The 18389-nt window shown below is 37.9% G+C and overlaps 1 protein-coding gene across 5 annotated transcripts in view; it reads left to right on the top strand.

Annotated features, from left to right (window-relative positions):
- IARS1 (isoleucyl-tRNA synthetase 1) overlaps positions 1–18389 on the top strand; it is an 85307-nt gene that overhangs the window by 64146 nt on the left and 2772 nt on the right. For all 5 annotated transcript variants that reach the window (XM_057547670.1, XM_057547671.1, XM_057547669.1 and 2 more), the window contains exons 28-33: positions 320–415; positions 1246–1422; positions 2185–2290; positions 9926–10051; positions 11980–12123; positions 12852–13004. In XM_057547670.1, coding sequence (XP_057403653.1) covers positions 320–415; positions 1246–1422; positions 2185–2290; positions 9926–10051; positions 11980–12123; positions 12852–13004 — 802 coding nt within the window. The remainder of the gene's footprint in view (positions 1–319; positions 416–1245; positions 1423–2184; positions 2291–9925; positions 10052–11979; positions 12124–12851; positions 13005–18389) is intronic.

Genomic DNA, 18389 nt, shown 5'->3' with positions numbered 1-18389 from the left:
TGATATGATTCATTAGATAGACAAAAAGCAGAGTTACATGAGAGACTCTCTTGAAAGTCGGTCTCAGGACATCTCCTGTGAGCAGCACCCTACAGAAGAAAAATGAAAAGTCTCACCTTTCTCCAGAGATGAAAGAATAGCTGTTTACAAAGGAGGACCCAAACATAAAGAAACTACGTTAATTTTGTCTTTGGCTCAGTTGTGTGACTAAAGAGTGCTGCATTATAGACTTCTGAGAATTTAAACACCATTTTGCTGAGTTTGAAAGAACCGTTTTTCTATATTTGATTGTCATGGTGTGCACCATTCATTCCTACAGGCTTTGGTTCTCTTAGACATCACCCCTGACCAGTCAATGGTGGATGAAGGAGTGGCTCGGGAAGTCATCAATCGTATCCAGAAACTTCGAAAAAAGGTCAGCTTGTCAGATTAAGAACAAGCTACTGTTTGGGAGTTTTGTTTTGGTTTTTTGTTTGGTATTTGTTTTGGTTTTAGGGGAGGAGAGGAGAGGCAGGTAATATAAGCCATAGTAATTCATTAATGATGATGAGTTACTGATCTGTGGTCCATTCAGATTGTACTCTTTAGGAAACGTAGGCCACTTCCTTTCTCTCCTTGTTCACTCCCAAGCTGGATGTGGCTCTTTTGTTTCTCTGATCAGAAGCTTTCAGCTAACATGTGCTCCTTGTCCTCCTTTTTCAGTTCTTTAGGGCTTCCACAAAACCATCTTCTGGATAGGTAGTCCTCGTGACTGGCACATAAGGTCATCAGAGCTGACAGCGAGTGTCTCTGAGGAAGGGCAGAGATGCAGTCAGTGTGGAAGGACGCCTAGCTCAGGGAGAGATTGTTGGATCTGGACAGAGTGAGGTGGTTCTTCCTCATTCAGAAGTTGGGAGCCAGGACAGGTGCACAGAACATATTGCCTGCCCCTCCTGGGTGAGAGAGCCAGGGAGCTTCTGTCCCAAGGAGGACTCCCACAAGTCCTCCTCCTCTGGCCAGGTTTCTGAGACCTGTAGTTCAGTGTCTGAGGTGGCCACTCCAGCAGATAATGGGATACTTGTAACCTCTGTCTCAGTTCAGAGCTTTATGAGTTGTTACTTGATCACTCCTTTTTTCAGAGAATTGGTCAGGATACTGTACCCTTCCATAATGATTCAGTATGGGATTGTCAGCCCTGTTTAACAGCGCCTTACATTTTAATTGACAAATGTGCTTCCCTTTTAAATTTTCTCCATGTGCTTTCAGTGCAATCTGGTTCCAACTGATGAAATAACAGTTTATTATAAAGCAAAATCTGAGGGAAAGTATCTGAATAATGTTATCAAAAGCCACACAGAGTTCATATTTGCCACCATAAAGTCTCCTTTAAAACCATATCCAGTTCCTACATCAGATGAAATCCTTATTCAAGAAAAAATGCAGGTGAGTTCTGAGTTCTGTTGAACATTAAGAGATTTAGGATTAGATTTTATGTTAAGTTTATGTAGTTATATCTCGATGTTCTGTCCCCCGGTAGCAATTAGTATAGTACACAGTCCTGAAGTATTGCTCTGGAGATAGTGAGTAGAGTCCAGAAGAGAAAAAAAGGAAATTAGAGCTGTTCTCTTTGGGAAGGTAACTAGGATATACATAAGAATTGCCAGGTTAGATGACTGTATGGTGCTGTTTTATCTAAAACTATAAAAGTCAGTATTGTGGATTCTGGTGCTTACTGTTAAACATAAAGAGCAATTGACTTGAAAAGCAGTTTACTTTTATGGTAGTAGGTTATACATAAAAATACAATTTCATTTCCTGTTCGTACGTTTTAACTCTGAAAATCTGACCAAGACATGAAAGGTATTGGTCAGTGATTCAGAAGTATGTCTGATAAAAATTCTTTTCTATATCAGTTAGTCATTTATTTAGGCATATGTTCCTTATCTTGTTCTACTTTGTATGGGACAAATGGAATAGAAAAGCAGGACCTGAATGTGACTGTCTTTTCAGTGGCACAAGTTACAAAATGGATTCATTTTCTATTTTGCATGTTTTTTAAGGAACAAGGGAAAAAGAGGGGAAAAATTGTAGCTCTTCACTGTTTTCGTGTTGAGATTGAATATGCTCTCAGAATTGTATAGAGCTCTTATTCGACACTGTGGTCAGATGCTACAGTTACCTGGTCACATATTCTCATGTGCTTAGTTAAAAGGGTCTGACCTGGAAATTACACTCACCAGAGGATCTTCCATGCCTGGCCCTGCTTGTGCATATGTCAATCTTAACATTTGTACAGATGGCAGTGAGCAAGGTAAGAGTGAACTCCGTTGTTTGTATTTTATTTTTTAATTAAGCCTATGAATGTTTTTAAGGCTATTACAAGAGAATTGGTAAAATTGGATAACTTTTTCTTTCTAATTGTCATCAAAATGAATCCACAAAAGTAAGTGATTGAACTAGCACTTCTAGAAAGATGGAGTAGACATACTTTTCCCTATTCCTCCCACAAAGTACAGCTAAACACCCCAGACATGATATATAAAAACAAGCATAAGAAGACTCTTAATGGTGGAGGGAAGAAGGCAGACCAACTAGGGATCTTGGGAACAAGTAAGAAAACAGTGGAGAGTTCCCTGGTTTTTCTTTTTGCTTCATGTATCCCAGGCTTGGAGCCAAAGAAGCTGGCAACCTGGAAATGCCAGTGGGCATGGATGTAAATACCCCAACAAAATCCTGCTTTCTGCAGGTAGGACCAGGAGAGTGGCAACCTAGCAAGACAAAAAAACTTCCAGACAGTAACTGCTCTACTCCACCCAAGCAAGACAGAAGAAACTAGGCTCTACTACCATTCACACCAGCAAAAGCCAAGTGGGGAACCTAGACCTTTGCCAGGCTGAGGACCCTCAAGCCCTCACTGCCATGGTGGTGTCAAAGAAGACCAAGCAGTGAGCTGGGACTTTCATCCTACCTGGGTGATAACAAGCTCTTTTGCCCAGTAGTGTCATTGAAGACCACGTGGAGAGCCTAAACTTCTATCCCCATCAGGCAGTAACAAGGCATCCCTTCCCCTCACCACTGCCCAGCAGTAGTGAGGCCACATATCCCACCACCCTGTCAAGATGTCAGTGAAGGCCACATGGGGAGCAGTAAGGAGGCATTCCTACTCTTTGTGGCCAGGGGAGGTATTAGTGGAGGTCTAGAGGAGAGCAGGAACTCCTTTCTTGCATCACCTTACCCCTCACCACCACCCCCCACCCCCACCCCAGAAGTAACAAGGAGTCCTGACCTCAGTGTCAATGCAAGCTAAATAGGGAACCCGGACTTCTCTCACTAAGCAGTGATGAAGCAGTGTTCCCTTTCCCTCACCAGTATAATGTCAAACAAAGTCAACTAAAATAGAGGATGTAAATAAGAACCAGAGTCTCATAATGCCTAACATGTCCAGGTTTTAATTGAAAATTACTCATTATACCAAGAACTGGGAGATCTTAAACTGAATTTAAAAAGTCAGTCAATACATAGGAACATTAACATGACAGAAATGTTGACATTATCTGACAGTACGTAAAGCAGCCATAATAAAAATGCTTCACAGAGCAATTACAAACACAATAGAAACAAGTGAAAAATAGCCTCAGCAAACAAGTAAAAGATATAAAGAATAGAATTAAAATATTAGAACTGGTAAATACAATAATTAAAATGCAAAAACTCAGTGGGATGGGCTCAACAACAGAATAGAAGAGATAGGAAAGAATCCATAAACAGGGAGAAATAACAATAGAAACTACCCATTCTGAATAACAGAGTTAAAAACAGAAAAGCTGAAAAAAATGAACAGAGCCTGAAGGATCTGTGAGATAATAACAAAAGTTTAATATTCTTGTCACTGCATTCTGGAAGGAATAGAAGAAAGGACAGGACTGAAAAAGTATTCAAAGAAATAATGTCTGAAAACTTCCTAAATTTGGCAAAACACATAAACCTACAGATTCAAGAAGCTAAGAAAACACCATACAGGATAAATCCAAAAGAATTTGCATCAGGCATAACATAGTAAAACTTCTGAAAACTTAAGGCAAAGAAAACATCTTGAAAGCAGTGACAGAGATGTTGCAATACCTAACTTCTAGGGGAAAAACAATTTGAATCATACTGGATTTCTCATTAGAAATCAGTAGAGGTCAGAAGATGAATGGACAACATTTCTCAAATGCTAAAAGATGAGTATTGTCAACCCACAATTTTATATCAAGCAAAAATATCTTTCAAGGTAAAGGGATAATCAAGACATTCTCAAATGAAGGAAAACTAAAAGAATTTGTTACTAGCAAGACTTACTCTAAAAGAATAGCTAGAGGAAATTCTTAAAACAGAAAATGATAAAAGAGGAAATCTAGGGACATCAGAACAGAGGGAAAAAAAGTTGAAAGAGTCAAAATATAGATAAATTCAACAGACTTGTCTTCTTGAATTTTTAAAATTATGTTTGATGTTTGCAACAAAAACTTAAAACCTCTAAATGCATATGCAAGGAATATTCAAGATAGTTATAAATAGGGAAGAGCAAAGGGATGTAAAGGGAGTTAAGATTTCTACACTTCTCTCAGACTGGTAAAATGTCAGCACCAGTGGTTATGTATATATAGCGTACCACCTAATGCAACCACTATAAAAGCCTACACTAAAAGATACATACAAAAACACTAAGCAAATAAAAATGGAATTCTAGAATATGTTCAAGTATCCCACAGGAAGCATGGAAAAAGAAAGTAGAACAAATACAAAGCAGAAAATAAAATGGAAGGCTTAAACTTAACATCAGTAATTACACTAAATGTAAATGGTGTAAATACATCAATTAATAGAGATTGGCAGAGTGATAAAAACACATTACCCAGCTTTTTGCTGCGTACAAGAAAGTCCTTAAATATAACAGAATAGGTAGGTTGAGAGTAAAAGGCTAGAATAGATATACCATGCAAGCATTACTCAAAGCAGGGTGTCTGTGTTCATTTCAATGAGTACACTGTATAGCAAAGAAAATTACCAATGATATTAAATAATGATACAATGTCAACCCAAAGGAAAATATAATGATCCTAAAGGTATATGTACCTAACAACAGAGCTGCTTAAATACGTAAAACAAAAACTGTTAGACCTTGAACAAGAACAGAAAAATCCTTAATTATAGTTTGAGAGAACAGTTAGACAGAAAATCAGAATCTAATCAGCATTTATGGAACACCCCACCTAACAGCAGCAGACTACACATACTATTCAAGTTCCCATTTACCAAGGTATATTATAGCCTAGGCCTTAAAATAAACCTAATCAAATTAAAGAGTTGAAATCATATAGAGTATGTTCTCTGACCACAATGGAATCAAACTACAAATCAATAACAGAAAGGTAAAAGCAAAATCTCAGGACATTTGAAAGCTAAAAAACATACTTCTAAATAATCCATGATCGGGGAAAAAGTGTTAAGGAAAAACAAATGCGTAAAACTGAATGAAAAGGAAAATACAGTATCAAAATATGTGGATTACAGCTAATTTGTATCTCTGAAGACTAACATTAGAAAAGAAGAAAGTTTCGATCAATAATCTAAGTTCCAACCTCAAGAATCTAAAAAAACAAAGTAAGCAGAAAGAAGGAAAATAAAAATAAGAGCAGAAATCAAAGCAATTGAAAATAGAACAATAAAGATAATAAAACAAAAAATGTGGTTCTTTGAAAAAATTAATAAAATCAGTAAACCTCTAGTGAGACTGACATAGAACCAAAGAAAACACTATTTACCAATATCAAGAATAAAATAGTGGGCTTCCCTGGTGGCGCAGTGGTTGAGAATCTGCCTGCCAATGCAGGGGACATGGGTTCAAGCCCTGGTCTGGGAAGATCCCACGTGCCGCAGGGCAATTAGGCCCGTGAGCCACAACTACTGAGCCTGCGCATCTGGAGCCTGTGCTCCGCAATAAGAGAGGCCGCGATAGTGAGAGGCCCGCGCACCGCGATGAAGAGTGGCCCCCGCTTGCCGCAACTAGAGAAAGCCCTAGCACAGAAACGAAGACCCAGCACAGCCAAAACTAAATAAATAAATAAAATTTTTTTTAAAAAAAGAATAAAATAGTAAAAGTTTACTGTACATCAAAAAAAAAAGAATAAAATAGGACATCAATACGGACTGCAGAAATCAAAAAGATAAGCAAATACTGTGAATAACTCTCTACACATAAATTTGACAACTTGGATGAAATGAACCAGTTTCTCAAAAAGCACAAACTGCCTCAACTCACTCATATGAAATAGATAATTTCAGTAGCCCTATAGCTATTAAGGAGATTGAATTCATAATTTTAAAACTCCCTAGAAAATTTGATTTTCTAGTTGAGTTTAATGCCATCACTGATGGTGTTGCACAAATACAGATGTCCATCAAAAAGGACATAGACATATTCATAAAGTTGGTTCCTGATACCAGTTAAAAGTAATGAAATGTATCTCTATGTATAAATTTTTCTATATTTAAAAAACATTTTCAATGAAAAAAGCAAGTTTCACAATTAAATATACAATAGCGAGCATTCATGTAAATTTTAAAAATACATCATTACACATTGTTTATAAACATATAGAATTATGAAATATGAGAACATGGACTTGAAAAACAAAGTTCATAATAAGTCTTGGGAAAGGGAGGAAGGGAAACTGAGGAAAAAAATAAAAGATATGGCAATTTTTAAAAAGTAATGAAACTCTCAAGAAATCCAGATCCAAATGGTTTTGCTAGAGAATTCAACCAGACTTTAAAAGAATAAACACCAGTTCTACACAGATCTTCCAGAAAATAGAAGAGGAAGGAATACTTCCTAACTCACTTTATTCCATAATAAAGTATTGACACTAAAACCAGATACAAACAATACCAAAAAAAGAAAACTACAAATATCTCTCATGCATATAAATGTACAATTCTTACCAAAAAATCATGACATTGAATATAGCAGTATATACAAAGAATTATGTATCATAACACATGAGGTTTATTCCAAGGTTACAAGGCTGGTTCAGTATTCAAAAACCAGTATAATCTACCATGTTAACAGATTAAAAGCTTATAAGATTATACCAGTTAGAAAAAGCATTTGACAAAATTCAGTGTTCATTCATGATAAAAAAAAAAACTGTCAGAAAAATAGGGAGAGGAACTTCATCAACTTGATAATGAGCATATGTAAAAAACCTATAGTTAACATTATACTTAATTGGAAGAGATTGAATGTCTTCTGTGTAAGATCAGAACCAAGGCAAGGATACCTGTTCTCATTACTCTTATTCAGCATTGCATTAGAAGTTCTTGCCAGTAGAATGAGGCAAGAAAAGAAAAAAAAGAACAGAAAAGAAAAGGCATGCAGATCAGAAGGGAAGCAATAAAACTGTTTCTATTTGAAGGTGACATGATTGCCTACATAGAAAATTGCAAGGAATCTACAGACTGAGATGTATCCTGGGACCCCTCCATTGCTTTGCCCACCAGCACTGTTACCAGCTATTCCCAGGATGTTTGTGTATCCATTTGGACCTGTGATGATACCTCGGGCAATACGTGGTCCTCTACACTGCTGCACAAGTTCAGTGATGTGTGGCCTGTGAGCTGGTCCATCATTACCAACATTCTGCCTGTCTTAGGTGGAGACAGGTGATCCTGTGGAAGGAATTAGTCGCAGGAACAGAGGATGTGCATAAGAAATGTCAACAGGCCAGGGTTTTTTGTCAGCTTTAGTCACAGAAGGCCAGCAGAATGAGCAGTGACAAAACAGTTGGGGCCTAGCTGCCCCATCTGCTGACTTCAATACTGCTCCTTTCTGGACCAACTGACCAAACAACTAGGAAGAGTTCACAACTCCAACAAGATTATTTTCCCCGGATTGATTTCAAATGCAACCACAATTTATCATCTACATCAACATGATGTGATATGGTTTGTAATTTACTGTCTGACTGAAAGCATTCATGTTATGAGGAAAAAACTACAAATGATCTTTATATTATTTTAAAGTATTTTGGCTAGTTTTATATACCATTTGGGTTTAAACTTTAATTGGGAAGGTTTGTTTCCAAAGTAATTGAATAAAATCATATTACTTTTTAAAAAATCATATTGCTTATAAAAAGAAAAAGTTTTTCATCAAATTCACAGGATATAAGATAAACATACAAAAATTAATTTTTATATTCTAGCAATAAACACATGGAGAATGAAATTTAAAATGTAATACCATTTACAATTGCTCAAAAAAGAGATACTTCGGTATAAATCTAATAAAACAAGTACAGGACTTTTATGCCAAAAACTACAAAATAATGATGAAAAAATCAAAGATCAGAATAAATGGAGAGGGGCTTCCCTGGTGGCACAGTGGTTAAGAATCTGCCTGCCAATGCAGGGGACACGGGCTCGAGCCCTGGTCTGGGAAGATCCCACATGCCGCGGAGCAAATAAACCCACGCGCCACAACTACTGAGCCTGCCCTCTAGAGCCCATGAGCCACAACTACTGAGCCCACGTGCCACAACTACTGAAGCCCACGTGCCTAGAGCCTGTGCTCCGCAACAAGAGAAGTCAACGCAATGAGAAGCCTGCGCACTGCAACGAAGAGTAGCCCCCGCTCGCCACAACTAGAGAAAGCCTGCGTGTAGCAACGAGGACCCAACGCAGCCAAAAATAAATAAATAAATAAATAAATTTAAATAAATAAATAAATGGAGAGACATGCTGTAATCATGGGTTGGAAAATTCAATATAATAAACGTGTCAGTTCTCCCCCAGTTAATATATAAGTTTAACTCAGTCTTGTCAAATCTCAGCAATATTTTGTTGTAGATATAGCCAGATTTTCTTGAAAGAGAAAAAAAATAAAATAGTTAAAACACTTTGGAAAAATAAGAATATAGTGGGAGAAATCACCCTACCCAACTTCAAGACTTATCTGAAGACTTGTGTGGCATGAGCATAGAATAGACACAAAAATCATTGTCACAGATACCGAATACAGAAATAGACTCACAATAGACCACAAAATGTGGCCAGATGATTTTTGAGAAAGGAGCAAAAGCAACTTAATTGAGTAGTCTTCATTATATGGTACTAGGCAGTTAGATATCCACATGCAAAAAAATGTCCTAGACCTAAGTCTTACACCTTCTACAAAAACTAACTTAAAAGGGATCACAGACTTGCTTCCCTGGTGGCTCCGTGGTTAAGAATCCGCCTGCTAATGCAAGGGACATGGGTTCTAGCCCTGGTGCAGGAAGATCCCACATGCCGCAGAGCAGCTAAGCCTGTGCGCCACAACTACTGAAGCCTGCGCACCTAGAGCCCGTGCTCTGCAACAAGAGAAGCCACCTCAATGAGAAGCCTGCATACCACAACGAAGAGTAGCCCCCACTCCCACAACTAGAGAAAGCCCGCATGCAGCAACGAAGACCCAACGCAGTCAGAAATAAATAAATAAAATAAATAAATGTATAAAAAGAGAAAAACATAAAACATTTAGGAAAAAACAGAAAATTTTTAGAATTCAGGATTAGGCAGAGAGTTTTTAAGACTTTATACCAAAAGTCCAATCCATAAAAAGAAAAACTGATAAATTGAACTTCTTCAAAATTTTAAATTCTGCTTTGTGAAAGATCTTGTGAAAAGGATGAAAAAACAAGCTACAGACTAGGAGAAGATCTTTGCAAACTGCATATCCAACAAAGGATGTATCTAGAATATATGAAGAAGTCTCAAAACTCAACAGTTTTTTTTAGATCTAATTAGAAAATGGGAAAAGACATTTACCAAAGAAAATATACAAATGATGTGTTCCCCTTGACTTTTTATTCAAATTTAACTTTTTTTTTCTTCAGTTTCACTTATATTTTTGGCTTTTTAGGTGGAGTACTACTTCTGGAAAATCCAAAAGGAGATAATAGGTTGGACCTTTTAAAGCTGAAGAGTGTTGTTACTAGCATTTTTGGTGTAAAAAATACAGAGCTGGCTGTCTTCCATGGTGAAACAGGTATGTAGAAAGTCAAAAGATATTCATCTATGTCCTTTGACACGAGATTGATCATTGAGGATCTTAATTTGGTAACATAACCTTTGCCTTTTTCCTGACTCTGGGTCAGGGCCAGCCTCTACAGTAGTGCCTGCCTGCAAGTGTCTCTTTGTGCCTTCTTTGTGTGATATGGCTGAAAGAACACTAGACTTACTAGGAGATGAAGGTTCTAATCCTACCCTTTCCTGTTAGCCACGTGATGCATTCTAGGCTTCAGAGACTTCGCTGTTGTGTTTTAACTTTATTAAACATAGTGTCTGCGTCTTGCTAAATCCAGATTCTCAATGAGACAAGCCTAAATAAAATTTTAAAGAATTATAAGTACATTTCCTCCCACTGTCATGGGTTGAATTGTGACATCACCACCCAATCCCCCACCTCTACCCCAAGATGTGTTGAAGTCCTTATCTTTACCCCCAGTACCATCTAATGTGACCTTCTTTGGAAATAGGTTCATTGCAGATATAATTAGTTAAGGTAATACTGGAGTAGGGTGGGCACTACTCCAGTATGACTGGTGTCCTTATAAGAAGAGGGCCATGTGAAGACATAAACAAAGAGGGAGAAGGCTATGTGGTGACAAAGGCAGAAATTGGAATTAGGCAAACCTGCAAGCCAAGAAACACCAAAGATTGCTGGGAACATCCAGAAACTAGGAAGAGGAAAAGAAGGATTCCCTTACAGGCTTCAGAGGGAGCATGGCCCTACTGACACCTTGATTTTGGACTTCTCACCTACATAGAACTGTGAGACAATAAATTTCTGTTGTTTTAAACCGTCCCACCCACCCCACCCCACCTCCCTCCCCAGTTTGTGATTCTTACATTAGACAAAGGAAACTAATACCATCAACAAACCTGAATGTTCATTTTCAGAAACTTTTAAATATCAATAGCTTAAAAGAAGAAATCTAAATGGCCAATAAATAAAGGGAAAATTGCTGAACCTCAATAGGAAAAACCACAATGAGGTACTATCACATGCAACCGAATTGGCAAAAACTAGAAAAATTTCACAATATCAGATGTCAGAGATATTATGTAATAGGAACTGTCATTCCCTGTTGGATTGTAAATTGATAGAAACACTGTGGACAGCCATTTGCTGTTTTATCTGTTAAGGGCTGGATAAGGGAAGCAAACATGATGTGGGGAAACTGAGGAAGTTAAGGTTTGGAAGACAGATGGTTCACTGGGGGCTCTGAGAAAAATCTCTGACCAGGATCCACCAAGGGGAGCTGGTAAGTAAGTCAGTGGACAGCTTGGATCTCTATCTCAAGTCACTGTAGAAAAGAAGCAAGGACATACTGGAACTCACGTATGTCTAGCTCATTGACCCCTCTGACCCAGCAGGCGGCAGCCTGTGAAAGCTGAGTAATGCCTGAGCCCCACCTTAACCTTTAGTGGCATAGTGGCTGTAACTCATCTTCTACCCTAAGCAATGTTTAATTGTATATAAATGAAATTACACTGTGTGTGTTCTGTGTGTCTTGCTCTTTTCCACATATGTTCATTAGTCAACTTATCTTCTGATCATAATTATCTTTTTTTAATATAAGCGTTCTTTTCATGGTAAAGTTTAGGATTCTGATACAGGAGGAAATTTTAAAAGGAGCTATAATATGGAGGAAAAATACTAAAAGGGGAAAAAACAATTTGCCTTATAAGTTATGAATATTATGCTATTTTGCAACATTAAGATTTCCTACTATTTGCATGTCATTAAAGCCTGATTTTGTAGAAAAGACAGTATCCTTTGATAAATAGAAATAAAGTGGAAAGCATCACTGTAAAGATACATGATAGTTTAATAATTAAATAGGAAAAAGTGAATGACTTCAGCTCTGAACTTTCCCCCTGAAAGAATGATTGTTTTGTTGTTATTTTTAGAAATAAAAAACCAAACCAACTTACTGAGTCTTAGTGGAAAAACACTTTGTGTGGCTGCAGGATCAACTCCCTCTGTGGTCGACAGTCCTAGTACTCTTCTCTGTCAATATATCAACCTACAGCTCTTGAATGCAGACCCACAAGGTGCGTGCCTCCCCAGGTGTGAACACCCTCAGCAGGCAGGTTATGGTGTGCTAGATGTTAAGATTTCCTTTAATGTTCAATATCTCTGATTTATATGGATTTTTTAAGTCAGCTTCAACTTAGTAATTTAAAATGTAGACTCCAACACTTCTTTGGGGAATACTCATGGCTTGTTTCTTTTGGTGTATTTATGTAGAAACACCCCTGCATCTGACATGGTCAGGAAATGAGGTAAATTGGTTAGGTAAAAATTACAGCTAAATGAAGCTGAACTGTTTAAATGTCAGAACATTGTAGTCTTAAATTTTGCCTTCTTTTTTTCTTGGAAAATGTTCTGAGAACTGTTGTACATATCCATGCCTTAATCAACAGACTAGATCGATACTTATTTTTCCTTGATATTTTAGGGTCCTCATTGTGCACATTTATTACTGTCTTCAGGCTCTTCATTTGACTGTTTACTGAATATCTCTTCCCTAAACTACTGGGCTTTTATACTAGTTGTTTTTTCTTCTTCCCTTTCTCCTTTCCCCCTGTGAAATATTTAAGACTGTTTCTGCAGACTGTACAATTAATCCCACTCTTGCTCTTGTACCCACTGCTGGCTTTCAAAGCCTTTTAGCTCTACCCATTAGAACTGTCTACTCACTACCTCCATTAGGGATCCACTAGCTAGAGGGTGAACTCTCAGGATTTAATCCATTTTGGGTTTTTTTTTTTTTCTGTAGAGTGTTTAATGGGAACAGTAGGCACTCTCCTGCTTGAAAATCCACTAGGGCAGAATGGATTGACCCACCAAGGTCTTCTGTATGAAACAGCCAAGGTGTTTGGCCTTCGGAGCAGGAAGCTAAAACTGTTTTTGAATGAGGCTCAAACAGAAGGTGAGGAGATTATAGAACATGCTAATTGTTTTTCATTTTTGTTTTTATTTTATTGAAAATAGATTGTGATGCCATCAATTATATGTGTAAGAGATAGTACTATTATCTTTTTTTCTTTTTTTGCTCTTTCTCCAGAAATTTGCCATACTATAACTGTTAAAATAATAATAATTAAAAGGATGATATGTATAAAATAGATAATAAGAAAAAAATAATTAAAAGGATGATTACTTTTTTGCTTTGGAAATAATCTAAAAATTATATTGGTATGTTAAAATACATGCTTCTAGGTAAATTAGCTTATTTGCTGGTCCTAAAATTGTCCTCTTCCCCGAGAATCAAAATGATCACTGTATTTTAAAATAACAGCTTGAAGGAAACATAACTGACATTGTACTTCCTCCTTTACAACTTATAAAGCATACCTTTTCTCAGTGAGCTGCATAAAAATGTGAAGAGCTAGGTCATTAGTTGACATATTCTCCATTCCATAATTCAGAAAACAGAGAGTCAGGATAAGGCACAGGCTAGTGTCTTCGAGGATATGTTTTCTCTTTCTCCCACTTATATCATCCAGTACTGTGATTTCAGCTTCTGTGGCTGTTCTGACAACTTCTCTAGTGACATTTTAGCCTTCCCCCGAGTTCTGTTCTATATTCGATTCCCTGTTACACATGGGTGTTCATTTTAATGCTGCTGCCACTGGAATCATTTCCTCAAACAGCTTCCCCTGATGGGATCTGGGTTTTTCTGTTTATAGCCATCCTTCTTGTCATCCCAACTCATAAACCTTTTACCATTTCATCCTTTTATTTATTCAGCCTAAAGCCTGGGATTTATTGGACTTTCTGAGTCAAGATTTGTATCTCCTAGCACTGGTGGAAAGTTGCTAAGCATTATCTTTTCCAAAGTTAGTCTTTTAATTTTCTGCAGTTTGAATATGCTGTGCCTGGGTATAAATTTTTTGGTATAATGCATTATTCATCTCTGTTACAGAGTTTTGATTTCTAGCATTTCCTTTTAATTCTTAGAATTTCCATCTTTCTGCTTACATTACCCATCTGTTCTTGCATGTTCTCCACCCTTTCTATTAGTGTCCTTAACATTAATCCCAGTTATTTTCAATTCCCAATCTGATAATTTCAAAATCTCTACCATATCTGAGTCTGGTTGTGTTGCTTGCTTTGTCTCTTCCTACTGTGTTTTTTCCTTTTTAGAACGCCTTGTAGTATTTGGTTGATAGCAATACATGATGTACTGGGGAAAAGGAACTGAGGTAAATAGGCCTTTATTGTAAGGTTTTATGTTTATCTGGCTAGGAGTTAGGCTGTGTTTATTGTTTACTGTTGCTGTAGGTTCCAGAGGCTCAAATTTCCTTGTGTTGTCTTATGGTTTCCCTAGAGATTCCTTTTTAAATATGGTTGGAGCTTTGCCCATTCTTTCAGCTGTAATGCCCTATTATCATACAGGAGCCCATATGATGTTGTAGTAAAGTATGGGGGGAGGAGAAGTGGGGGAAGTGTTCTATAATTTTATGATTAGTTCTCAGTCTTTAGTAAACCTGTGCCTCTGGGCTGTGACCCTCACAGGTGTTACTCAGCTTTAAAATTTTTCCTCTTTAGGTAAGAAAGGAAGGTAAAGGGGGCTAGAGGTGGGTATTTCCCTTTCCCTGGGTCAGTTAGGCTTTGGTTAAAAAGAAAAAAAATAGTTACTGATGAGGAAGAACTTCTGCCATTTTACTGGGAATTTTTTTCTAGAAGCCTTGTACCTTTTTTGTCCTCATTTCCTCCATTACTGCCACCTTTTGTATTCAGTTCATTTTTTGCAGTTTACTGTTTTCTTTTTTTACTTCCTCTTGTGTGTGTGTTTTTTAAGACATTAGTGTTTACCATGGGGATTACAATTAGCATCCTAAATTTATAACAATTTAACTTGAATTGATACCAGTTTGACTTCAATAACATACAAAAACTCTGCTTCTATACAGCTCTGCCCCCGTTTATATTCTTGTCAGAAATTATATCTTCATAATTATGTTCCCCAAAGCATAAGTTCTTAACTGTGTTTTATGTATTTACTTTTTTTTTTTTAATTTATTTATTTATTTTTGGCTGTGTTGGGTCTTCGTTTCTGTGCGAGGGCTTTCTCTAGTTGTGGCAAGCGGGGGCCACTCTTCATCGCGGTGTGCGGGCCTCTCACTAGCGCGTCCTCTCCTGTTGCAGAGCACAGGCTCCAGACACGCAGGCTCAGTAGTTGTGGCTCACGGGTCTAGTTGCTCCGTGGCATGTGGGATCTTCCCAGACCAGGGCTCGAACCCGTGTCCCCTGCATTAGCAGGCAAATTCTCAACCACTGCGCCACCAGGGAAGCCCCCTATGTATTTACTTTTAAGTCATGTAGAAAACAAAAAGTGGAGTTAAAAATAAATGCAACAACAATATGGCTTTGACTTACTGTCTAGAATCCTTTCATTACAACCTGAAGGATCCCTTTAGCATTTCTTGGAGGGCAGTTCTAGCAGTAATGAACTCCCTCAACTTTCTGTTTATTTGGGAATGTCTTAATTGCTCCTTAATTTGTGAAGAAAAATTAAGAAGAAAAAAATCTGTTTTGCAAAATGGAGAATTCTTTGTTGATAGTTTTTTCTTTCAGCACTTTAAATATGTGGTCCCACTGCCTTCTGGCTCTCATGGTTTCTGATTAGAAATTAATCTTTTAATCTTATTGAGTATCCTGGTATTTTGCTTCTCTCTTGCTGCGTTCAAGATTTGGTCATTATTTCTTCAAATATTCTTTATATTCTTTTCTTCCTGAAATTCCCCTAGTGTGTATGTTGGTCCACTTGGCCTGTGTCTCAGACGCCTCTTAGGCTCTGTCCACTTTTCTTCATTCTCTTTTCTTTCTTCTCCTTCAGACTGGATGATTTCAAATGTCCTATCTTCGAGTTCACTGTTTCTTCTGTATGCTAAATTATGCTGTTAAGCTTCTCTAGTGACTTCTTAATTTCAGTTATTGTACTTTTCAGCTCCAGAATTTCTGTTTAGTTCCTTTTATAATTTCTCTGTTGATATTCTCATTTTGTTGATACATTGTTTTCTTGGCTTGTTCTTTGTATGTGGTTTCCATTGACCTTTCCATTAGTCAGTTATTTTCCATTTAAGACAGTTGATTTAGAGTCTGTCTAGTAAGTCCAAGTATCTGTGCTTCCTCAGGGACAGATTCTGTTAATTATTTTTTCCTGTGAATGGGCCATACTTTCCTATATCTTTGTATGCCTTGTAATTTTTTTTGTCTTTGAAAACTGGATATTTGAATGTGGTGACTCTGGAAATCAGGTTCTCTTCCCCAGGGTTTGCTGTGTTTGATGGTTGAAGGCTACAGTCTTCTGTTTGTTTATGACTTTTCCAAACTATTTTTACAAAGACTGTATTCCTGGTTGTATGTAGTCCCTGAAGTCTCTGTTCCTTTAGCTTATGTTCAGCTATTATTTTGACAAGAGATTTCCTTGACCTCCAGGAACTAAAAATTTAAAAACAAAATACCTACTTCTCCCAGTCTTTAAAGATTGGCTCTGTTCTGGTCCACTCCTTCAGCTCAGCCAGGCTGTTTACAGTTCTGCCTTAGGCTTCTCTTCCTGTTTTCACTGAGCCCTGAAGATCAGCCACGTTTGGCCAAAAAAGCTTTTTACCTTTATCAGAATCAAATGCTTAGGGTCTTCTCAGGTCTTTCTGTGTATGCATACTGCCCTGGGCATGAATGTGGCTTTCTAAATTATTCAGCATACAGAGGCACTTTTTAATGCCCTAATTGCCCAAACTTTTCCTCCCAGGCCTTAAGCAATCCATTGCCTGTCTCATCCATAATCTTTTGCCCCAGGCAGCCGTGGGTTGCCCCAGGCAGCCGTGGGTTTTTTGTTTGCCTTTGGTTTTCATGCAGTGCCCATCACTTTTCCACCCTGAGTGAGTTCCAAGTAGGCAAAACAGAGACAAGCACCTTATGTAAGCCCTTCAAGTAGCTCCCAGACAGGTTAGAACAAACGCAATACTTTTGCTCTCTTCCTCCTGGAACTAGGAACCAGGGTCCCACACTGGAAACTCGGGCTACTGTCTTTAAGCCCACCACCAAGCTAGGAAGGAGCTGGTAAAGCACGAGTAAAAACACAGATCTTTCCTGCCATTTTCAAGTTGCCTTTTCTTTAATTCAACATTCACTTGGTTGCTGTAAACGTTTGATTCCTTTCTAGAGTTCTGGCAAAGTTGATTCTGGCTGGCTGTTTTGTGATGTTTCCGTTGATGTCCACTTTAAGGGAACATTTCTTTAATTCTTTGGGGACACTGTCTACCCTGGCCCACTTTAAACTCAATTATTTTGGGCCACAGAGAGTGTTTAGAAAGTTCTGGCCCCAGTCATGCAAGGGGCCAGAATTCTCATGGGGACATGTTCTGTCTATCTCTCCCCAAACCAAGGCTAAGTGGGACAAGTCTCTATATTGGTTTACTGTGACTGGTGCAATAAATTACCAAAAACTGGGTGGCCTGAGACAACAGAAATGTATTCTCTCACGGATCTGGAGGCCAGAAGTCTGAAATCAGGGTGTCAGCAGGACTATATTCTCTAGGGGAGAATTTGTTCTTTGCCTCTTCCAGCTACTGGTGGTTCCAGGCATCCTTGTGGCTACCTCACTTTGATCTCTGCCTCATTGCCACCTCTTCTGTCTGTTTCTCCTTTTTCCAAAAAAGGTAACAGTCACAGTTTCCAGGAATTAAAGCATGGTCATATCTTTTGGAAGGCCATTATTAAACCCATAACGTTCTCTTAACTGTTTTTCTCTGTGGTGAAGGATCTTTTTGAAATTTACCCTTTTGCCATGGGCTCCTTATTTGAGGTCTCAGTTTTCTGAGAGGGATTTCATTGGACTCCCCAGTTTGTGTAGACCCTAGGCTTTTTCTTCTCTCACTTTCATAGCCTATTAGTGCCAAGTCTTTAAGCCTCCAGGCCCACCAGAAAATCTTAATGTTCAGCTACCTCTTGGGATTCATGATATTTTGGACTCTGTGGATTTCTCTCATTTTCTTCCCTTGCTCAGCTATTTTTTCTTTAATTTTAAAAAAAAATTTTTTTTAATTAATGTTTTATATTGTACTTTAACATTTTCTGCTACATTATTAAAAATGAAAGCCTTCTTTTCTACTTGCATTTCTCTCTTTAATGAAGCACATTTATTGTACTTGAGATTTATTTTCAATAACTTTCCTTTGTCTCTTTACCCCTCACTAGTTTTAGGGCCTCATCATCTAATGAGACAGCCTGTCTGCAGGCTATATTCTTCCACCAAGATTGTCTTCATGCACATTCCTCCCTTGATGATGTTCCCCTGCTTGGATCC

Source organism: Balaenoptera acutorostrata, chromosome 6, assembly GCF_949987535.1.
Source record: "Balaenoptera acutorostrata chromosome 6, mBalAcu1.1, whole genome shotgun sequence".
Classification (NCBI taxonomy): Eukaryota; Metazoa; Chordata; class Mammalia; order Artiodactyla; family Balaenopteridae; genus Balaenoptera; species Balaenoptera acutorostrata.
The sequence above is the reverse complement of the archived record's forward strand: the minus strand, read 5'-3'. Positions and strand labels throughout refer to the sequence as shown.